Genomic DNA, 24,670 nt, shown 5'->3' on the forward strand with positions numbered 1-24,670 from the left:
GAACTCCTGATGTCATCAGACAAAGGAGAAAACTGGAAAGTTTCCACAACTGCAAATTAAGCCAACAAAACATTCATTGGTCATCTTGACTAAATTCAAGGGCAAAGGACTTGGCCAGAGCATGAAAAATTAATAAATGCATGTTCTTTAGACAGATTAAAATAGCTGGCTTGAGTAATGCTGGAGCCTTTCTGAAAGTTCTTGGGGGAAGATCGCCTTTTATTTGCAGTCAGGGCACCAATGGAGTCAGATCTGTCACATCTCCAGGAAACACAAAACAATTTATTTGCATTACCTACCAAGATAGCTTCCTCTTTAAGCTAATTTTACACCTTTTTTCCCCATTAACAACAGAAGCTTAAGTGTTTACAGACTTCTTAAGGTATTTTGAAAGGCGAGGATGGGTGTAGGCAGTGAGGGGAGGGGGGACTGCTTTACACAGCCAGCCTTCAGAAAGCTCTAGTTCCTGGCTTAGAATAGATGCTGCTCTGATCACTTGACACATGCACTCCTCTTAGCAGGAATGCTGCATGAGACATCTTGTCTATTAGAAATCCCTTCCCCAACCTGATTCTTCTGCTTTCTATACCTCAGGGGTCAGCAGATATAGTTTTGGAGGTCAGCTATAGGCTAAGTGGAGTGACCCAGGGTGTGGTCCCTGCCCTAGAGTGACCTCAAGCATCACCCTGGTCATGGGCTTCCTGGGTTTTATTCTTCTCTGGTGGATGAAGAAAGAAGGAAACATCAATGAAAGACGTAAGACTGGGGTTACCTTTTCCTTCAAGACATGACAAAGTACAAAAATAAATATTTCCCCTTAAATGTGTCTGGGTAACAAGATGTCCTTAGGTTTTGAAATGAAAATATAAGAAAAAAATTGAACTACAACACTACAGTAGTAAAAGAGTGAGTGATATAAGTGAAAGAATATATACATAGATCAATAGAACAGAACAGAAGGTCCAGAAAAAGACCCACACAAATATGGACAATTTATTTTTTACAAAGGTGCAAAGGCAATCAACGGAGAAAAGATAGTCTTTTCAGTAAATGAACAAATGGGGCTGGAGCAACCGGATGTCCATGTGCAAAAAAAAAAAAAAAAAAGCCCCAACCTATACTTCACACTATACAAAAATCAACTCAAGATGGATGGTCAACCTAAATGTAAAATGTACAACTATAAAGTATTTAGAAGAAAACATAGAAGAAAATCTTTCAGGTCTTGGGTTAGGCAAAGAGTTCTTAGATATGACAATCCATCAAAGAAAAAATTTGATAAATTAGGTATCTCCAAAATTAAAATCTTTCCTCTGCAAAAGACACTGTTAAGAGAATGAGAGGGACTTCCCTGGTGATCCAGTGGTAAAGAACCCATCTTCCAATGCAGGGGACGAGGGTTCGATCCCTGGTTGGGAAACTAAGATCCCACATGCCTCGGGGCAACTAAGCCCGCGCACCACAACTACTGAGCTCGCGTGCCTCAATGAAAGAGTCTGCATGCCACAAACTACAGAGCCCACGTGCCCTAGAGCCCGCACACCACAGCTAGAGAGAAGCCCACTCCCCGCAACAAAAGATCCCACATGACTCAATGAAGATCCTGCTGCCACAACTAAGACCCGACACAGCCAAAAAAGAATGAGAAGATGAGCTACAGACTGGGAGAAAATATTTGTATATCACATATCTGATAAAGAATTTGTATCCAGAATATATAAAGAACTCTCAAAGCTGAACAATAAGAAAATAACCCAATTAAAAACAGTCAAATGATTTGATATGCCCTTCACCTAAGGAGATACATGAATGGGCAATAGGCACATGAAAATATGTTTATCCTCACTAGGTACTGGGGAAACGCAAATTAAACCACAGTGAGAAACTTCTACACACCTACTAGAATGAGTTAAAAAAGAAAAATAACAATGTCAATACCAAGGGCTGTCAAGGATGTGGAACAATTGGAACTCTCATACTTTGCTGGAGGGAATGCAAAAACAGTACAGATTCTAAGAACAGTTTGATGGTTTCTTATAAAGTTAAATATGTACTTACCATATGACTCAGTAATCCCACTCATAGGTATTCACCTAAGTGAAATGAAAACCTATGCTTCCACAAAAACCTATATACAAATGTTTATAGCAACTTTATTTATAATTGCCAAAAATAGGAAACAACCCAAAAGTCCCTCAAGTGGGAAATGAATAAACAAAATGTGGTGTGTACCTACAGAGTAATACTACTCAACAACAAAAAGGAATGAACTATTGATTCATATAACAATATGGATAAATTTCAAATGCGTTATGCTGAGCGAAAGAAGCCAGACAAAAAGAATGTCTAATAAATGATCCCATTTATATGACATTCTGGAAAAGTTACAATGACAGGATAGAGAATAGATCGGTGAGTACCTGGGCTTAAAAGTTGGAGGAGGGTTTTTGTTTGGTGATAGAACTGCTCAGGATCTTGATTGTGGTGGTGGCTGTATGACTATGTGTTTGTCAAAACTCATAGATGCTTTTATAAAAAAGAGTAAAATTTTACTTTATGTCAATTTAAAAATAAATATTTAAAAAGTGAAATGAAAATATTTTCCAATAGCTTTTCGCTTCAATCTTTAAATTATTTTATAGATAACATGGTAGAGCATCCACAGAGCACTCAAGTAAGGAAAGAGTTAATTTTGCCTGTCTCTAAAATTCCCAGCAGGGCAGGGTCTCTTAGAAAGGAAATATCAAGTGTTCCTTTAGCTGCCACTGCAAGGGCAGGGCTGGAGTAAGCAGAATATTGGGGTGTTCTCCAAGGATGGCCCCAAGTCAGTGTCTCTAACGCCAGACCAGGCTCAACAGCCCAAGGGACGGGGAGAAACGTGACTGGGATCACCTGGAAGGGAGGGAAAAGCTCTTCAAAAAGTTATCAGTGCCAAAGAAGGCATTCTTTCTCAGTGAAAGGCAGAATGTTGGATGACTTCCCATGGGATCGGGGCTGTTAACATAGAGGACCTAACCCCCTTTGTCCACCTCTGTCCTCCTCTCTTACCTACTGGTGTTCACCCACTATAAGGCACTCATGGTCCTGACCGCAGATGTGAATAGTCTAAACTACCTTCCCCAGGAAAGCAAAACTCTGAAACTGCTTTCCTCTTTGCTACCCACACCCTCCAGTAGAATATCTTTCTCCAAAATCCAAAGGCATAGCTTTAAGGTTCATTATTCATTTAGGTGCAAGGAAGACTCTGAGTTTCCAATTCAAGTAATCCACATTAATGTGTGAATGACCCATGGCTGCTACTGTTGCTTTTTTTTTTTTTTTGCGGTACGCGGTCCTCCCACCGTCGCGGCCTCTCCCGCGGCGGAGCAAAGGCTCCGGACGCGCAGGCTCAGCGGTCATGGCTCACGGGCCCAGCCGCTCCGCGGCATGTGGGATCCTCCTGGACCGGGGCACGAACACGTGTCGCCTGCATCGGCAGGCGGACTCCCAACCACTGCGCCACCAGGGAAGCCCTACTGTTGGTTTTTAAAAGAGGAGGTGTCCCCCCGACCTTTGTCTCCTCACTGTCCCTGACAGAAGAAAAAAGGACAGCTTCTTGGCAGCTCACCTTTCAGGACACTCAACCCATGCCTTCTTGTGTCAGTTCAGAAGTGCATGGCCTGAATGGTCCTGTCTTCTTGTTACTACCTTTATTGGAAAGTGGGGATAGATGGATTCTTAGTCCTTGTTCTGTAAGACAGGGACATGGGTATGCACATGCCACCCTGGGCACCATTCTTTTGGCTGTGCTTATAATAGCTGGTAATCACAGTTCCTCTCAAAGAAAGCCTTCAGCTCAAGGACTACATTCTCATCCTTGGCTTCAGCTAGGGGTCATCACCTGTTCCTCTTTCTCAGGCCCCTCCCTTTGACCTTTCTTACCTGCTGTCTGATGAAGCGGCATTCCCAGGCTCAAAATTAGCAGGAGAAGGAACATGTTCTGTACCGGATCTGAAACAGACAATTGAAAGTCTCAGGACCTTCTGCAGTTTTTCTGGGTCTCATGATTTGGTCATTTGCTCACTTCTGAAAACAGAACAGGGAAATGACTGGTAAACAAATCTTTAGGGGAGGCAGTGGACCATGGTAGAGTAGAGTTGGGAAGAGAAGTTAAAGGGTGATTGCCTAAAGGAGAGGAGAGATGGGGTAAGAAGAAGCGAGGCACCCTTTATCGATCCAAATTAGAAGCTCATATGAACCAGTGCTCATGAGTTACCCACACAGCTGGTTATCTGTACCTTTTTGTTTCTTCCATAGTTTCAGTGTAGGCCCTTGAAAACCAGTCTTGTTCATCAGATGAATAATGCACATCATCTTTTCCAGCTGGACTGGAACTCTGTGAGTTGGACACTCAGTGCTCAATAGAACAGAGCTGGATTCTCAATTAATACTTGCTAGTTGACTGAGCAGGTAAAGTTGTCAAGCTCTTTAGAGTGCTGTGATCCAGTGTGCCCATCACTTGAACTACCTGTTACTAAGAGGTGCAGACAGGGATTGCAGAGAACTGCAAACCCAGCTGAGTGGGTGCCAAACCTTAGTCCTGCTTCACCTTTCGTGCTTCCACTTTTGCTCACAAACTTTCCCACCCAAGGACTTCTCACGGTTGAAGGCAAAAGGGACAGGGTATACCACTGTCAGCTTTTTTTGTCCTCAAAGAGGCTTTCAAAATTTTATTAGCCATGGAACCATTTCTTCAAGGGGAATCAATTGGAGCCATACATCTAAATCAGGTAAAAGCAGAGCTGCTCTGAGTACAATGGAAAGCCAGTGGAGGATTTGGATCAGGAGAATGACATGATCTCATTTACATTTTTAAAAGAGGATTCAGTTTTGGTGTAGACAATAGACTAGTGTTGTGAAGGAGAGTGGGATGGGCAAGATTGGAGGCAGAAAGATCAGTAAGAAATGTTTTCACAGAGATGATAATAGTTTGGACCAGAGTGGTGGGGCTAGTGGAGGTGAGAAGGGGTCTGTTGAAGGTTTTTTATATTTATACATTTTAAAAATGTATTAAAATTTTAAAATTGGTCCCTTAAATTTATTAAAACTTTTAATATCTTTATTGGAGTATAATTGACATACAATAGAGGATTATGTGTGTGTGTGTATACATATATATTTAAGACACAGATGATTTAGTGGTATGATTCAGTGGTTTTTAGTATATTCTACAGAACTGTGCAACCCATATCACTGTCTAATTTTGGATCATTTTCATCACTGCAAAAAGGAACCCAATACCCATTAGCAGAAACTCCCCAATTCTTCTTCCCTCTCCCACCAGTCCCTGGCATTCACTCATCTCCTTTCTGTCTCTATCAGTTTGCTTATTCGGGATATTTTATATAAATGGAATCATACAATATGTGGTCTTTTGTGTATAGCTTCTTTCACTGAGCATATTATTTTCAAGACTCATCTGTATTGTAACACATTACCAATACTTCGTTCCTTTCTATGACTGAATAATATTCCATTGTATTAACACATCACATCTTTCTTATCCATTCATCAGTTGATGGATATCTGTTTCCACTTGTTGGCTATTATGAGTAATGCTATTATGACATTCATGTACAAGTTTCTGTGTAGACATGTTCCCAAATCACTTGATTATATATGTAGGAGTGGAATTGATCAGTTAAACGGTAACTCTATATTTAACTTTTTGAGAAACTGCCCAACTGTTTATCAAATATATGATCTGCAATTACTTTCTCCTATTCTGTGATTGTCTTTTCAGTTTCTTGGTAGTGTTCTTTGAAGCACAAATATTTTAATTGTAAAGTACAAATTAATTTAATTTTGATGAAGGCCAGTTTATCTGTTTTCTCTTTTAATTGCTTGTGCCTTAGGTGTCATCTCTAAGAAAATATTGCCTAATCCAAGGTCACAAAGATTTACGTCTATGTTTTCTTTTGAGAATTTTATAGCTTTAGTTCTTATATTTAGGTCTTTGATCCAGTTTGAGTTAATTTTTGTGTATGGTGTGAGGTAAGGCTCCAGATTCATTGATTTGCACATGGACATCCAGTTGACTGCATAGTTTGTTTAAAGGAGTATTCTTTCTCCATTGAATTGTCATAGCACCCTCACCAAAAATCAATTGACATTAAATGTATGGGCTTAGTTCTGGAATCTCAATTCTATTCCATTGAACTATATGTCTATCCTATGTCAGTATCACAGACTGTTGATTATGCGGAAGCTTTGTGGTAAGTTTTGAAATCGGGAAATGTGAATCTTCTAACTTGTTTTTCTTTTTTTTAAGACTTTGTGTGTGTGTATGTGTGTGTGTGTGTGTGTGTGTGTGTGTGTGTGTGTGTGTGGCTATTTTTGCTCCCTTGCATTTCCATGTGAATTTTAGGATCAGCTTGTCTATTTCCACACAAAAAAAGCAGCTGGAATTTTGATAGGGATTGTACTGAATCTGTAGATCCATTGGGGAATATAGCCATCTTTATAACATTAAGTCTTTTAATCCATGAATGGGGCATGTCTTTCCATTTATTTAAGTCTTCTATATTCTCAAGAAGATTTGATGGGAATTGCTGACAGGATGGAAATGTAGTTTGACAAAAGTAAAGAAATCCAGGAAAATTTCTAGGTTCGGAGCTTGAGTCACTAGGGCAATGGAGATACTATTTATTAAAAAGGAGAAGACTAAGAATGAAGCAGATTAGGGAGCAGAAATCAAAAATTGTATTTGGAATATGTTTGGTTTGAGATGTCTATTAGACACTCAAGTAAAGATGTTTAGTAGGTGGTTGGACAACTGGTGATCCAAAGTTTGGGGCAGAGATATAAATTTGGGAGTCATCAATGCATAAGTGTTACTTAAAGCCATGGTGCTGCATAGCACCACCTAAAGAGAGATAGAGAAGAGAAGGTGTCAAAGGACTGAGATATGGGGCATTCCAACACTTAGGGGTCTTTGAGAGGGAAGGTACTAGCAAAGAAGATTGAGAGAAGGGATATAAAGGTAAGTTAACCATCTCTTTTATTTTCTGTATTCTGATGCTTTGACATCTGGAATCTTGCTGACTTTAGAGGGGTTGCCCCCTCAGGATTAGCCGATTCCTAGAGACAGTAAACAACTGTCCCCTGAGTGTGCCTTTCATATGCAAACCAACCAGTCCAGAGCCCTACCTCCAATCACCTTTTTATTGGGCTCTCACTCTCTGGGTCACTATGTATCTGCCCTAATCACCCTAGGGTCAGTTACCAGATACCCCTATGCCTCCAAAGTCTGCTGAAATTATACAAACTAGCCCCATTCCTTCCTGTGGAACCCACAGTAGAGGCTCCTGCCTACTTTTCCCCCTTGCCCTCTGCCTCCTGTGTGACCCTGGTATTTGCCTGTATAGCCCACTATGGTGTGGCATGCCCCTTTCTCTTGGGATCTGTGAGTGTAACAAACTATTTTTTCAAAGGCAGTCACCTCCTGATCTGTTGGCCTCACCATTCCTAAATAATAGATATAATAATAAATAAAATAATAGTAATAAATAATAATAAAACCTAGAGTTTAAAACATAGTGCTGGAAGGAGGGAGTGATCAGTTGAGCCAAATGTTTCTGAGAACAGGATTTAGCAGAGTATGAAGGTCATGGATGACCCTGATAAACACAGTATCAGTAGATCTGGTACAGATAAAAATAGGAAATAAGGAAGTGGAGACAACAGAATATAGGCAACTTGTTAGAGAATAGTGCTTTAAAAGGGCGCAGAGATATGAGGCAGTAGCTAGAAGCGAATGCAAGGTCCACAGTGGGCTGTATTCTTGTTTTTAGTTTAGGGAGGGAAATATTACAGCAGATAACAACTAGGAACAGAATCTAGTGCTTTCTACCAGGAAATGCTCAAGACACACCTTAGCTAGACTTGAAAACCCTCTTCCTTACTGAAACTACAAATATATCCAGAAAAGATACCATTTTAAGCTGCACCTGCAGCCTAGCACTTGCCTAGCATTTTTTTTTTCCTAGAGTACAAAAGGATAGCATGTAACATGCAGTTCTGGCAACAGAAAGGACTCTTGGTTCACCCATCACTCGTTTTAACTTCCCCTTCTTCCCTGCCCATCGAAGGGGACTTTCCTTGCACACTGTCTCCTTGAGTCAACTGAGAGACAGACACTGTCGTAAAGGTACTTTCCAACTAGCAGCCTTCTTTCTCCTAGGGATAAAGTGCCCCATGGAATGGTTAAGAGCTCAGGTTCTAACGTCAGACACATCTGAGTTCAGATTCTGAGTCTACAAAGTATTAGCCTCTAAGACCTTAGACAGTTTATGAAAACATTTTGTGTCCCATTTCCCTAAAGTGCCAATAATAATAACTCCTACTTCAAGCCGGAATCCTGGGGGCGTCATCTTAAATCTACACATCGCTTATCTTGCACATTCAGTCCAGCCCCCAGTCCTATTAATTCTACTTCCTGGATGCACCATAGCAGAGCCTCCTCACTGCCATTTTTACCTCCTAGTCTTGTTTCCTTCTGCTCCATCCTTCTCTTGTCGTCACAAACCTTGACGTCATCCTTGGCTCCTGTCTTCTATCACCAGCATCTGATTCATTAACACATCCTATAGGCCCTTCTTTCAAATATATCTAGAATCTGACCATGTCTTACTGCTTCCATATCAACCTGAGCCATTATCGTGTCTTGTGGCTATTCTAACCTTGCCTTGCTACAGTTGATTCTCAACACAGGAGCCAGAGTGATTCTTTAAAAATGTAAGTCAGAGCAGGTCTGCTCAAAACCTTTTGATGGCTCAGTATTTCACTGAGAATAAACTCCTAAGTCTCTCCAATAACGAGGTAATAGGGGCCTCTGTCTTGAGTCACCCTGCCATGCTTTAGATGAGTGCACTGTAGCCATGCCCCTCCCTGCAGTGTGGGTGTTTGCTGGGTTGAGAGGTGTCATCTGGACCTCTTGACCTCCCCCCACTACCCATTATAATCTAGGTCCTTGGGATGCTGGAATTCACTGCCCAAATGGCCCTAAGCCCACTTCCAGGCCTGTGTAGTGTCTTCACCAAATCCAACCCTTCAAGTGTGGATCCTGCTGCCAGTGTGCCTGTTCCTACACCTGGATGCTTTTTTCGCTCTTTCTGGTGAGTCTGCCTTATGCAAAAAACTGCAACAGCACCACCCCTCCAGCATTCCCAATTCTCCTTGTCGTCTTTCTTTTCCAAAACTTTCATTACCATCTAACTTACCATATAGTGTACTTGTTTATTATATTATTACCTGTCATCTTCCATTAGAATATAATCACTCAAAGGACAGGGATCGTTGTCTGTTTATTTACTACTATGCCTTCAGCTCCAGAACAGAGTCTGGCAATAAGTAGGTACTTGGTTAATACTTGTTGGATGAACTATCTCTTTACCTAGCAGGCAGAACAATCTCTTGAATACTGAATAATCACATCTGACCATGTCACTCCTGCTTAAAAGACTTCAACAACTCCCACTATTTACAAGGTGAAGTTCTCCTTTAGTGTGGCCTACAAAACCTTCCCTGATCTGGCACCTCCTGCCTTGGCCACAGAGAAACACATGTGCTTTCCATGACTAGGACCTCACAGGTGCTTTGAGAAGTCTAATCTCACATCTAATCTCATCTTATTTTTTCTAATCTTATTTTTCTTCTATCTCAATTTCTTCATGAGCTTAAAAAATTGTATTGCATCATAAATAACTCCTTAAGTGGCCTTACATTTCATGCATTCAACAGAAGTGGATAAGTCTTTCCTAACTGTCTTAGTCTATTTCTTCTGCCTCAATTGTATCTGCTACTCACCTCTAGTGTAAGTACTTAACTCATTACTTGTATGCTGATTTATTACACTTCTGTTTTCTAGGCTAGAATAGGAGCTCTTTGTACAGTCATCCCTTGGTATCTGCAGGATATTGGTTCCAGGATCCTCTGTGGATACCAAAATCCACAGATGCTCAAGTCCCTCATGTAAAATGGCATAATATAGTCGGCCATGTATGTAGGGTTGCAGAACCCTTTAGATACGGAGAGCGGACTGCACTTGATTAGGTCCTTATAACTGTGTGCTGAATGGACAAGTGAATGAGTGCTTGCATGCATGACAATTTAGCATCATACTCAGGAATCTGAGATCACTGGCTCCCACTTGACTCCACTCTATCGGAGAAACAGAAACCTTAATTTGGTTGTTTATTTTGGCCGCAAATAAGAACTTTCCATCGAATGGAGCCACTCACAACACAATGGGCCACTAATGGGGTGGGGAGGCATCATCCCTGGTATTGTTTAAGCAAAAGGTGCATGTTGAAGCAAGAGTTTCCACAAGAGGTGGGAGGTGATCCCTTTTTAAAAGCAAGATTATTTACAAGATTACCTCCCAGAAGAATGTTTCCACAGGTATCTCAAGCCCCTCACCAACCTCTCTCAAAAGACTAGGCTATCTGGATAAGACCTCTACCCTCTAGGTTCTTTAGGAGAACCACGTTTTCTGAAAGAGCAGGTTCTTGAAGGCTTTAATGTTGGGGAAGTATGAACTCTTTCATACTCAGACAGGCAAGGCCTGAAAGAATTTACTTAGAGAACTTACGGAGTGCATTGCCAAAATTAATTAACTCAATGCATCATTTAAAGAGTATCCATGTGTAAGGCACTCCTTTGGCCAAATGAGCATTGTGATGACTCTTCTCCACGATACAATGAACATGTTCAAACAACCACATCTGTCTCTAGCCTCCCCTTTTAAAATTCACCTTTGTTTTGGATATAAATATCTTATTGTTTATGCCTAGTCAGCTGTTAATTTTCATCTTAATTGTATATTCCTTATGTACATGTTTGGTTTTGCTAGCTTTTCCATCAAGCAGAGGGTGCTCATTGTAGCTATCTTTATATCAGTCAGGCTGGGCTCTAATGAATACTTTGGAATGTGAATGGAAAAAAGTAGTTTTTAATCAAATGATCAGTTTAGCTGAATTTCTTAATTTCTGGATAATTCTTAATGAAGTTATGGGTAATTCTTGATAATTCTGCCTATGAACATGTCGTAGTATTGCAGTTGAGGGCAAGTCATTATCTAAAATGGAACAGAATGGCATAGGATAAGCTTCAAGAACTTTTCCTGGTGGCTCCAGGAGTCAAGAAGGGCCCCCTCAGTAAGGAGATAATCAAGCTTGAGAGTGAGAAGAAGCAAAAGCTACTCTTTTTAGATTTGTGCAAAGTCCTGCTCAAATTGCTGCCCCCTTGGCTCTTACCCAGGCCACTAGAAAAGCTGCTTCTCTTGGTGGTGTGGTGGAAGCAGCAGTTCTGAGCTAGGCATCAGGAGACAGGAGTTCCAGTCTTTGCTCTGTCCCTGCTGCCTTAGGAACTCACTCTCCACTCTCTACAAAAGAAGGGGTGAACTACGTGACTTCCAAGGTCCCTTCCATGTACCATCTATGCAACTAACAACCAATCTCTACCATTTTGTTTCGCCATGTTAGGTAATACTCAAGTGTGTAACATATCAAGATTTTTGATGAACCGTGAACATTTTAATATTTTTGATATTAAAGTGTGATTTCATTTCTAACTACCACAAGTATTATTGGCCTATCAGTAACAGTTGATCACTAGTGTTTAAGATAAAGTTAAGATATGTAAGAATGGCCTTATTCCAGCTGAAGTCTTTTACTCCTCCCCTCTAAAAGGCATTTAAGAAAGTGAGTTAAGATGATATCATGGAGATAAGTAAAATACTTCAACTTATAAATGTGTGTATATATGAATGTGTACATAGACATAAAGTTAAACTTTTGATAATTTAGGCACTTTGTTATTAGGAACATAAAGTAATGTGGGGAGTTGCATAACCTTTGTTGCCTAGGTTGTGGCAGAGCTAGTGACCGGTAATGCGAAGTTTGGGTGGTCAGCTATGTCCTCATCTAGGGAGACGTGGACCTGGAGAAATCTTCAAGAGTTTATGGATACCGTCAAGTGGAAGGTTCCTGCTTCAGTGGACATTCTCCTCCCTCCCCCTCCTCTTTTTCTTCCTCCTTCGGCTCCTTCTGCTTCTTCTGCTTCTCCTTTTGCTTCTGCTGCTGCTGCTTCTCTTTTTCCTCTGTTTCTCTATCCTGCTCAAGAAGATTAAGCTCCCCAAGGGCAGAAATTTCTGTCTGTTTTTGTTCCTTACTATATCCCTGGCACCCCAAACAGCTCCTAATACATGGTGGGTCCTCATTAATATTCACCGAATGATTAGATCATGCTCCTGTGGTCCAAGAGCCATAAATGGCCCTTCTAACATGGTGAGATTGCGAGGGGTGGAAATCGGAAATCATCGAGTTCTCTAATATCTGAAGCTCTTGACCACACCACAGTCAATAAACAGAAATGACTGTGGACAAGGTATGTGAAAAATACTTTGTAAATGGCAAAGCGTTCTTTACATTCATTGTCATTATTACTTAGGATGGTGACTGATGATCTTTGGTCTAAAATTCCCATGAATTCCTAATATGGCCACTCCTTTCACTAACCCACGAAGGTTTCGCCTGGTAAAGTCTACCTAGTCTTTAAGACTCACTCAGCACCACCTCTTTCACGACTACTCCCCTGTGCCTCCTAAGTAAATGTTCACAGAACTGTTGTACCTTTCAGAGTACTTCTTGTCTATCTTGTATTTAATAGGTTATGTCTAACTTTCTGCTTAGTAGATGTTTAGATCTTATTCTGCTTATTTCTCCATAAAAGATACTAACAGCAATTTATTCAATTGTATTAAGAAGTCGTATCTTTCCGGAAAAATCAAGAAAATTTCTGTAAATTCTGAGGAGAAGGTTGTGATCAGAAATTGTAAGCAGGAAAACTTTTCCAAGCAAAATTTGCAAGAGAACCAAAAATTACTATAGGTGCTAGAAGGTTCACTTTCTGGTTGCTTCAGGCCCAGTTTCTTGCCATTTCACCTATCTACTGAAAGCTATTTGTGAATTTATAGATGAAATGAAATTTATGGTGCTGAAATTATGTACAGAGGTTTTAATTCTTTCTTTCTTTTATTCAAGACATTTACTCTATATTTTCTGTGTGGCAAGCTCTGGTGTGCAGAGGTAAATAAGACAGAAACAAAGCTTTCAGAATTCTCTGGTCTCTAGAATAACCAAGGCACAGGCACTTTATGGAAATATCTCAAGAATCCTAGCAAATAATTTCTTTGTGTAATAATAACCAGCATAAAGTATCATGCTTGTATAACACTTTATTCTCTGCTGAGCATTGCTAGTCTTAACTCATTTTGCTTCTCCCTCTTCCCAAGTGTCTAGCACAGCCCTGGATATCTGTAAAGACCTAGATAAATACACAACAAACTGAATTGAAATACCTGACTTAATCACTGTTTTTGAAGCCAAGTGTCTAAAGCAAGAATTGTAAGTAGCAATGTTTTAAAATAATTTGGATCTGAGTGCCTTTGGCAAGTAATGCAGAGTTTGCCCCAGGCCCTGCTACTCCCTATTGTATGATCACACATTTTACTGTCTACCAGTTCCTACAGGCATTTGAGATTTTAGGGAATCTTAACAAAAGTAGCTCTGTTTTTAGAGGTGGATCAGAAATCTTTCAGTATTCAAAATCTAAACCATCTAGACATAGGTAGACAATCTGTAGCCTTCAATTTAACTTAAATTCAAATTGAATCTCAACTTTTTAGTCAATAAACACTGAGCTCCCATTTTTTGCAAGTCTTTGCATTAGACTGTGGAGAATCAATAGAAGGATTCATCTAAGAAAGGATTCCTGCCCTTAAAGACATTATAACATAGTCAGAAGTTTAAGACTCATACATACGAAAAATACTAAGAAGTGGTGTAAAATATTTTGTATGACGATGCAAAAACCCTGGAAGCTGACTGGAAGAAGGGAGACTTCTCAGATGGATGGGATTTGAAATGAGTCTTTGAAGCACAGGTAGAAATTGGAGAGTTGGAACAACTATTGAGGGCACTGCAGATGAGCCAGGAGCAAAGTTTTAGAGGTGCAAACACACAGGGCATGTTAAGGAAGACAATGAACAGCATAACCTGGCTGGAAATAAGTTTGGGACAAGAATGTTGAGAGCTTAGTGCCAGGTAGAGCTGCCAATAAAAAACAGCGACAGTCACTCAAAAACTGAGTGACAATAACAAAGAAGTCTGAAAAGATTAAATCTGAGTTTGTTTCTTTCAGTATATAATAGAGGGAGAGTGGAATTGGAGGCCAGCTACTTGATTAGGGGGTCACAGTGTTCATCCAGATGTTTGGTAAAGCATCTGATTTAGGATCAGAAGAGGGAAGAAAGGGAGAGGAAGGAGAAACTTCCCGTCAATAAGATAACTGACAGGACAACTGACAAAACAATTGACAAGTGATTAGTCACATGGGAAAGAAACAGAAGCAACAAGTTGACTGTGGTTTTGAGGTCAGACTATCAAAACAATATTGATGTCATTGGGTGGGGGTGGGGGGAGGAAATATAAGATCAAGAGCTGATTTTTTTTTTTTTTTGCGGTACGCGGGCCTCTCACTGTTGTGGCCTCTCCTGTTGCGGAGCACAGGCTCCAGGCGCGCAGGCTCCAGGTGCGCAGGCTCAGCAGCCATGGCTCATGGGCCAGCTGCTCCACGGCATGTGGGATATTCCCGGACCGGGGCACGAACCCGTGTCCCCTGCATCGGCAGGCGGACTCTCAACCACTGCGCCACCAGGGAAGCCCAAGAGCTGATTTTTAAAGGGAAGATGATGAGTTAGGTTTGAGTCATGAAGTAATGCAAGGCAGTGAAGAAAAATGTAGGTCTGGAGTGTGGAACACAATTTGGGACTAGAGATAAAGATAAAGAAGTTATTTGTAATAAAATGTTAGTTGACTTTGGGGAATGAATTAACTCTCTGAGGCGGAGAGTATAAAAAGAGAGGTTTGAAAGAAAAGATCTGAACTCTGAGGAATGCCCCAAAATTTGGAGAGCAGGAGTAAGAGACCAGAGACAAAAGCAGAGAAGAAATGATCCTAAGAATGAAAAGCTTCCCCATCACAATATCTCAGAGCCAAGGGAGGAAATCCCAAGAAGCAGAAGTGGTTGACAATAGACAGGTTGGGAGACTAAGAACTGGGAATCAGTCCCAGGGTTATTAGAGAGGGCTGGAGGGCATTGAGGTGATTGGGGCTGGATAACCTTTCAGATTGCTTTACCTATCCTGGAATTCTGTTAGTTGATTTGAAGATTAGGGGAACACAACATGAGAGAGCCCCACAGCAGTAGAGCAGCGTGGGACATGAGGAGGTCAGGCTGCAGTTGCCTCATTACAGGGTAACCCAAGTATGCTACAGTTAAGTCATGTGGTATATTTGAACGTTGCCATGTGGAATAAAAATTACACACAACAACCTATGGATCACTGTCCGATGCATCTTAAAGAAAGTCAGCTCTGAAGCATGATATCTAATACTGTCCCGGAGAAATCTGCATCACCTCCATCAGCCCCAATGTCTGCTGTATATTATGCAAATATCCCACATCTGGTGATTCACCAGCCACTTCATCAAAGCAATTAATTCAACAACTCAACAAGCACCCAATGAGCACCCATGCATATTGTGAGGCACTGTGAGGGGTACTTGGGATTCAGAGAACCTAAAAGGTGTGGTCTTTGCCTATGAGGAGCTGCAGTTTAATGGAAAGGCTCACAGAAGAAATCTGAGAAGACACGTTGAAGAGTGGGAAAGGAACATCCTGCTGATGGTGAGAGTTCAGGTAATAAAGGCAAATAGACCAGTTCCATGTGGCAAGAGATAAGATTTCATCTATTCATAGAATCTTAGGCTTCAAAGGGAGCTTAAAAAACATCCAGCTCAATTGGCATTTGACTCCTGCTACAACTGTCTGATTACTGCTCACACTGAATATTCTTACTGTACATTTTTGTCAATGTATGTTAATCACTCCCTTCCACAGAACCACAGAATTTCAGGGTCACAAGACCTTATTTGTAGGTAATTTCATTCAAGTTTCACCTCCTCACTTCAACCCTTTCTCACATAAATCCATCGTCATCACTTTTCTACTATGTGCACCTGGATAGTGACCAATAAATAGCAATAGTTGCAGTTTTCCTTCATTTTGCTAAACATTCTTTCATCATTTTATGTAGAATATTAAGCATTTTAGTAGGCCCAAATCACGCTTTTGTTAAATAATGGTTGCCTATATTATAAGTTAATGTAATTATAGTTTTTGTTGTTTTTTTTTTAACAGCTTACACTTGAATATAGCTTGTAAACACAGGCTAGCCTGGAATGTTGACTGCCTGCCAAAGGGATAATCACAAACAGGTGTTTGATGTAAAAATCCAAATTTTTAAGTTCCATTAACCCTCCAAAATTCTAAGCAGAGAGACAACTTCAGGAGTAAATTTTTTTTGGTGCAGATTTATTTTGTGCAGAAAAAAAAATAACTCACCTCATAAAACTGCTCAAGAAGAATAAATAAGCATAGGACCAGCAAGAGAAATCCTACTATTTTGAGGACAGGAGGAAATTAGCTTGTTTGTGTACCTGAGCACAATTTCTGAGGCAGTTTCCCCTGCCTCCAATGGTGTGCAGAGAAAATGTGCCCACGCTTACCCAACTATGGCACCCTCATCATGGTCTACAACACCAACTCAAAGTATGAGAAAATCTCAACCCACTTGATACTCACATCAGGCCTTGGCACGGCTCCTCAGGCAAAGACGCAAAAGAAAATAAAACAACAAACAGTTGCTCTTTGTCAGATTCCCTCATAGAAGCCAACAAAACAAACAGCCAAAACAAAAACAAAACCTAGGTTGCTGCCGAGACCAATGCAACAAGTAGTAGCTCCAACCCAGGGTTCTTTTTAGCTGGCAGAGGGACGCACGAGGATGGATAACAGAAAACTGTGGGGATAAAGTACACTGAGCAAGACAAGAAAAGATACCATCCGCATCCAACTCAGGCTTTCTCTTAATATGAGTACAATTCAAACCAAAACTGATGCTAAGGAACTGACTGAAGCCCAACCTATTGGCAAGTTTTGGTTTTACTTTCAGTGGCACTTCTCTGCATGCAAGTACCCATTGACCTGCGTGTGCATATTTATTTATTTATGTATTTATTTATGTATTTACTTATTTCAGGTTGTTTCCATGTCTGGCTATTGTAAATAGTGCTGCAATGAACACTGGGGTGCATGTGTCTTTTTTTTTTCTTTTATTATTGGTTAAAAAAATTTTTTTAACATCTTTATTGGAGTATAATTGCTTTACAAAGGTGTGTTAGTTTTTGCTTTATAACAAAGTGAATCAGCTGTACATATACATATATCCTCATATCCCCTCCCTCTTGCGGCTCGCTCCCACCCTCCCTATCCCACCCCTCTAGGTGGTCACAAAGCACTGAGCTGATCTCCCTGTACTATGTGGCTGCTTCCCACTAGCTATCTATTTTACGTTTGGTAGTGTATATATGTCCCTGCCTCTCTCTCGCTTTGTCACAGCTTACCCTTCCCCCTCCCCATATCCTCAAGTCCATTCTCTAGTAGGTCTGTGTCTTTATTCCTGTCTTACCCCTAGGTTCTTCATGACATTTTTTTTTTCTTAGATTCCATATATATGTGTTAGCATACGGTATTTGTTTTTCTCTTTCTGACTTACTTCACTCTGTATGACAGACTCTAGGTCCATCCACCTCACTACAAATAACTCAATTTCATTTCTTTTTATGGCTGAGTAATATTCCATTGTATATATATGCCACATCTTCTTTATCCATTCATCAGTCGATGGACACTTAGTTGCTTCCATATCCTGGCTATTGTAAATAGTGCTGCAGTGAACATTGTGGTACATGACTCTCATTGAATTATGGTTTTCTCAGGGTGTATACCCAGCAGTGGGGTTGCTGGGTCATATGGTAGTTCTATTTTTAGTTTTTTAAGGAACCTCCATACTGTTCTCCATAGTGGCTATATCAATTTACATTCCCACCAAAAGTGCAAGACGGTTCCCTTTTCTCCACACCCTCTCCAGCGTTTATTGTTTGTAGATTTTTTGATGATGGCCATTCTGACTAAAGTGAGGTGATACCTCATTGTAATTTTGATTTGCATTTCTCTAATGATTAGTGATCTTGAGCATCCTTTCATGTGTTTGTTGGCAATCTGTATATCTTCTTTGGAGAAATGTCTATTTAGGTCTTCTGCCCATTTTTGGATTGGGTAGTTTGTTTTTTTGAGATTGAGCTGCATGAGCCGCTTGTAAATTTTGGAGATCAATCTTTTTCAGTTGCTTCATTGGCAAATATTTTCTCCAATTTGTTTTGTTTATGGTTTCCTTTGCTGTGCAAAAGCTTTTAAGTTTCATTAGGTCCCATTTGTTTATTTTTATTTTTATTTCTATTCCTCTAGGAGGTGGGTCAAAAAGGATTTTGCTGTGATTTATGTCACAGAGTGTTCTGCATATGTTTTCCACTAAGAGTTTGATAGTTTCCAGCCTTACATGTGGGTCTTCAATCCATTTTGAGTTTATCTTTGTGTATGGTGTTAGGGAGTGTTCTAATTTCATTAGTTTACATGTAGCTGTCCAGTGTTCCCAGAACCACTTATTAAAGAGTCTGTCTTTTCTCCATTGTATATCCTTGCCTCCTTTATCAAAAATAAGGTGACCATATGTGAGTGGGTTTATCTCTGGGCTTTCTATCCTGTTCCATTGATCTATATTTCTGTTTTTGTGCCAGTACCATACTGTCTTGATTACTGTAGCTTCTTTGTAGTAGAGTCTGAAGTCCGGGAGCCTGATTCCTCCAGCTCCGTTTTTCTTTCTCAAGATTGCTTTGACTATTCGGGGTCTTTTGTGTTTCCATACAAATTGTGAAAGTTTTTGTTCTAGTTCTGTGAAAAATGCCAGTGGTAGTTTGATAGGGATTGCATTGAATCTGTAGATTGCTTTGGGTAGTATAGTCATTTTCACAATGTTGATTCTTCCAATCCAAGAACATGGTATATCTTTCCATCTGTTTGTATCACCTTTAATTTCTTTCATCAGTGTCTTATAGGTTTCTGCATACAGGTCTTTTATCTCCTTGGGTAAGTTTATTCCTAGGTATTTTATTCTTTATGTGGCAATGGTAAATGGGAGTGTTTCCTTAATTTCTCTTTCAGATTTTTCATCATTAGTGTATAGGAATGCAAGAGATTTCTGTGCATTAATTTTGTATCCTGCTACTTTACCAAATTCATTGATTAGCTCTAGTAGTTTTCTGGTAGCATCCTTGGGATTCTCTTTGTATAGTATCATGTCATCTGCAAAGAGTGAAAGCTTTACTTCTTCTTTTCCGATTTGGATTCCATTTATTTTTTTTTCTTCTCTGATTGATGTGGGTAAAACTTCCACAACTATGTTGAATAATAGTGGTGAGAGTGGAGAACCTTGTCTTGTTCCTGATCTCAGAAGAAATGGTTTCAGTTTTTCACCATTGAGAAGGATGTTGGCTGTGGGTATGTCATATATGGCCTTTATTATGTTGAGGTAAGTTCCCTTTAGGCCTACATTCTGGAGGGTTTTTTAACATAAATGGGTGTTGAATTTTGTCAAAAGCTTCTGCATCTATTTAGATGATCATATGGTTTTTCTCCTTCAATTTGTTAATATGGTTTATCACATTGACTGATTTGCATATATTGAAGAATCCTTGCATTCCTGGGATAAACCCCACTTGATCATGGTGTATGATCCTTTTAATGTGCTGTTGGATTCTGTTTTCTAGTATTTTGTTGAGGATTTTTGCATCTATGTTCATCAGTGATATTGTCCTGTAGTTTTCTTTCTTTTTTTTTTTTTTAACATCTTTGTTGGGGTATAATTGCTTTACAATGGTGTGTTAGTTTCTGCTTTATAACAAAGTGAATCAGTTATACATATACATATGTTCCCATATCTCTTCCCTCTTGCGTCTCCCTCCCTCCCACCCTCCCTATCCCACCCCTCCAGGCGGTCACAAAGCACCGAGCTGATATCCCTGTGCTATGCGGCTGCTTCCCACTAGCTATCTACCTTATGTTTGGTAGTGTATATATGTCCCTGCCTCTCTCTCGCTTTGTCACAGCTCACCCTTCCCGCTCTCCATATCCTCAAGTCCGTTCTCCAGTAGGTCTGTGTCTTTATTCCTGTCTTATCCCTAGGTTCTTCATGACAATTTTTTTCTTAATTTCCATATATATGTATTAGCATACAGTATTTGTCTTTCTGACTTACTTCACTCTGTATGACAGACTCTAGGTCTATCCACCTCATTACAAATAGCTCAATTTCGTTTCTTTTTATGGCTGAGTAATATTCCATTGTATATATGTGCCACATCTTCTTTATCCATTCATCTGATGGTGGGCACTTAGGTTGTCTCCATCTCCAGGCTATCATAAATAGAGCTGCAATGAACATTTTGGTACATGACTCCTTTTGAATTATGGTTTTCTCAGGGTATATGCCCAGTAGTGCGATTGCTGGGTCATATGGTAGTTCTATTTGTAGTTTTTTAAGGAACCTCCATACTGTTCTCCATAGTGGCTGTACCAATTCACATTCCCACCAGCAGTGCAGGAGTGTTCCCTTTTCTCCACACCCTCTCCAGCATTTATTGTTTCTAGATTTTTTGATGATGGCCATTCTGACTGGTGTGAGATGATATCTCATTATAGTTTTGATTTGCATTTCTCTAATGATTAATGATGTTGAGCATTCTTTCATGTGTTTGTTGGCAGTCTGTATATCTTCTTTGGAGAAATGTCTACTTAGGTCTTCTGCCCATTTTTGGATTGGGCTGTTTGTTTTTTTGTTATTGAGCTGCATGAGCTGCTTGTAGATTTTGGAAATTAATCCTTTGTCAGTTGCTTCATTTGCAAATATTTTCTCCCATTCTGAGGGCTGTCTTTTGGTCTTGTTTATGGTTTCCTTTGCTGTGCAAAAGCTTTGAAGTTTCATTAGGTCCCAGTTGTTTATTTTTGTTTTTATTTCCATTTCTCTAGAAGGTGGGTCAAAAAGGGTCTTGCTGTGATTTATGTCATAGAGTGTTCTTCCTATGTTTTCCTCTAAGAGTTTGATAGTTTCTGGCCTTACATTAAGGTCTTTAATCCATTTTGAGCTTATTTTTCTGTATGGTGTTAGGGAGTGATCTAATCTCATACTTTTACATGTACCTGTCCAGTTTTCCCATCACTACTTATTGAAGAGGCTGTCCTTTCTCCATGTACATTCCTGCCTCCTTTATCAAAGATAAGGTGACCATATGTGTGTGGGTTTATCTCTGGGATTTCTATCCTGTTCCATTGATCAATCTTTCTGTTTTTGTTCCAGTACCATACTGTCTTGATTACTGTAGCTTTGTAGTATAGTCTGAAGTCAGGGAGCCTGATTCCTCCAGCTCCATTTTTCGTTCTCATGATTGCTTTGACTATTCGGGGTCTTTTGTGTTTCCATACAAATTGTGAAAGTTTTTGTTCTAGTTCTGTGAAAAATGCCAGTGGTAGTTTGATAGGGATTGCATTGAATCTGTAGATTGCTTTGGGTAGTATAGTCATTTTCACAATGTTGATTCTTCCCATCCAAGAACATGGTATATCTCTCCATCTATTTGTATCATCTTTAATTTCTTTCATCAGTGTCTTATAATTTTCTGCATATAGGTCTTTTGTTTCCTTAGGTAGGTTTATTCCTAGATATTTTACTCTTTTTGTTGCAATGGTAAATGCGAGTGTTTTCTTGATTTCACTTTCAGATTTTTCATCATTAGTGTATAGGAATGCAAGAGATTTCTGTGCATTAATTCTGTATCCTGCAACTTTACCAAATTCATTGATTAGCTCTAGTAGTTTTCTGGTAGCATCTTTAGGATTCTCTATGTATAGTATCATGTCATCTGTAAACAATGACAGCTTTACTTCTTCTTTACCGATTTGGATTCCTTTTATTTCCTTTTCTTCTCTGATTGCTGTGGCTAAAACTTCCAAAACTATATTCAGTAAGAGTGGTGACAGTGGGCAACCTTGTCTTGTTCCTGATCTTAGTGGAAATGCTTTCAGTTTTTCACCATTGAGTATGATGTTGGCTGTGGGTTTGTCATATATGGTCTTTATTATGTTGAGGAAAGTTCCCTCTATGCCTACTTTCTGCAGGGTTTTTATCATAAAAGGGTGTTGAATTTTGTCAAAAGCTTTCTCTGCATCTATTGAGATGATCATATGGTTTTTCTCCTTCAATTTGTTAATATAGTTTATCACATTGATTGATTTGCGTATATTGAATAATCCTTGCATTCCTGGAATAAACCCCACTTGATCATGTTGTATGATCCTTTAATGTGCTGTTGGATTCTGCTTGCTAGTATTTTGTTGAGAATTTTTGCACCTATGTTCATCAGTGATATTGGCCTGTAGTTTTCTTTCTTTGTGACATCCTTGTCTGGTTTTGGTATCAAGGTGATGATGGCCTCGTAGAATGAATTTGGGAGTGTTGCTCTCTCTGCTATATTTTGGAAGAGTTTGAGAAGGATAGGTGTTAGCTCTTCTCTAAATGTTTGATAGAATTCCCCTGTGAAGCCATCTGGTCCTGGGCTTTTGTTTGTTGGAAGATTTTTAATCACAGTCTCAATTTCAATGCTTTGATTGGTCTGTTTATATTTTCTATTTCTTCCTGATTCAGTCTCAGAAGGTTGTGCATTTCTAAGAATTTGTTCATTTCTTTCAGGTTGTCCATTTTATTGGCATAGAGTTGCTTGTAGTAATCTCTCATGATCCTTTGTATTTCTGCAGTGTCAGTTGTTACTTCTCCTTTTTCATTTCTAATTCTTTTGATTTGAGTCTTCTCCCTTTTTTTCTTGATGAGTCTGGCTAATGGTTTATCAATTTTGTTTATCTTCTCAAAGAACCAGCTTTTAGTTTTATTGATCTTTGCTATTGTTTCCTTCATTTCTTTTTCATTTATTTCTGATCTGAAATTTATGATTTCTTTCCTTCTGCCAACTTTGGGGTTTTCTTGTTCTTCTTTCTCTAATTGCTTTAGGTATAAGGTTAGGTTGTTTATTTGAGATGTTTCTTGTTTCTTGAGGTAGGATTGTATTGCTATAAACTTCCCTCTTAGAACTGCTTTTGCTGCATCCCATAGGTTTTGGGTCATCGTGTTTTCATTGTCATTTATTTCTAGGTATTTTTTGATTTCCTCTTTGATTTCTTCAGTGATCTCTTGGTTATTTAGTAGTGTATTGTTTAGCCTCCATGTGGTTGTAGTTTTTAGAAATTTTTTCCTGTAATTGATATCTAGTCTCATAGCATTGTGGTCAGAAAAGATACTTGATATGATTTCAATTTTCTTAAATTTACCAAGGCTTGATTTGTGACTCAAGATATGATCTATCCTGGAGAATGTTCCATGAGCACTTGAGAAGAAAGTGTATTCTGTTGTTTTTGGATGGAATGTCCTATAAGTATCTTAAGTCCATGTTGTTTATTGTATCATTTAAAGCTTATGTTTCATTATTTATTTTCATTTTGGTTGATCTGTCCGTTGGTGAAAGTGGGGTGTTAAAGTCCCTTACTATGATTGTGGTGCTGTCAATTTCCCTTTTTATGGCTGTTAGCATTTGCCTTATATATTGAGGTGCTCCTATGTTGGGTGCATAAATATTTCCAATTGTTACATCTTCTTCTTGGATTGATCCCTTGATCATTGTGTAGTGTTCTTCTTTGTCTCTTGTAATAGTCTTTATTTTAAAGTCTATTTTGTCTGATATGAGAATTGCTACTCCATCTTTCTTTTGATTTCCATTTGTATGGAATATCTTTTTCCATCCCCTCACTTTCAGGCTGCATGTGTACCTAGGTCTGAAGTGGGTGTCTTGTAGACAGCATATATACGGGTCTTGTTTTTGTATCCATTCAGGCAGTCTATGTCTTTTGGTGGAAGCATTTAATCCATTTACATTTAAGGTAGTTATCAATATGTATGTTCCTATCACCATTTTCTTAATTGTTTTGGGTTTGTTATTGTACGTCTTTTCCTTCTCTTTTCCTTCTCTTTTTCTTTGTATTTAATTTTTGATAGCTTGATTTATACGTGTTTTGGCATGTTTCTCCTTATATTTATCCTGTATGGGACTCTGCGCTTCTTGGACTTGATTGAAAAAATATGGAACGCTTCACAAATTTGCATGTCATCCTTGTGCAGGGGCCAGGCTGATCTTCTCTGTATCGTTCCAATTTTAGTATACATGCTGCCAAAGTGAGCACACATGTGCACATTTAGGAGTAGGAGAAGGGAAGGGAAAGAAGAATACCAGCATGTTCTAGCTACGTACCAAGAACTTTACACAGGTATCATTATTTGTTTTCTGGGGCTGCCATAACAATTCAGCACAAACTGGGTAGCTTAAAACAGTAGACACTGTACTTATAGTTCTCTCCCAATTCTGGAGACGAGAAGTCTGAGATCAAGGTGTCATATGGCCATACTCCTGCTGAAGGCTCCAGGAAAGAATGCTTCCTTGTCTATTCCTAGCTTCCGGGGGCTCCTGTCAATCCTTGGAATATCTTGGCTGCAGCAGGTCATTCCTATCTC

General features: G+C 39.5%; 1 protein-coding gene and 1 non-coding gene across 4 annotated transcripts in view; both read right to left on the minus strand.

The window, feature by feature from the left end:
- Positions 1–16,994, minus strand: part of PDCD1LG2 (programmed cell death 1 ligand 2) — a 95,120-nt gene extending 78,126 nt beyond the window's left edge. For all 3 annotated transcript variants that reach the window (XM_029203117.1, XM_029203119.1, XM_029203118.1), the window contains exons 1-2: positions 16,747–16,994; positions 3,922–3,990 (exon numbers count right to left, since the gene is read on the minus strand). In XM_029203117.1, the coding sequence (XP_029058950.1) occupies positions 3,922–3,976 (55 nt within the window). In that variant the 5' untranslated portion in view covers positions 3,977–3,990; positions 16,747–16,994. The remainder of the gene's footprint in view (positions 1–3,921; positions 3,991–16,746) is intronic.
- Positions 16,995–24,235: 7,241 nt separating this feature from the next.
- LOC114884891 lies at positions 24,236–24,342 on the minus strand. Its single transcript, XR_003790952.1, has one exon. It is a non-coding gene; the product is annotated as a U6 spliceosomal RNA (small nuclear RNA).
- Positions 24,343–24,670: the final 328 nt, after the last annotated feature.

The sequence above is a fragment of the Monodon monoceros genome, unplaced genomic scaffold (genome assembly GCF_005190385.1).
Source record: "Monodon monoceros isolate NGI ecotype Baffin Bay Population unplaced genomic scaffold, NGI_Narwhal_1 Super_Scaffold_5, whole genome shotgun sequence".
NCBI classification, from domain to species: domain Eukaryota; kingdom Metazoa; phylum Chordata; class Mammalia; order Artiodactyla; family Monodontidae; genus Monodon; species Monodon monoceros.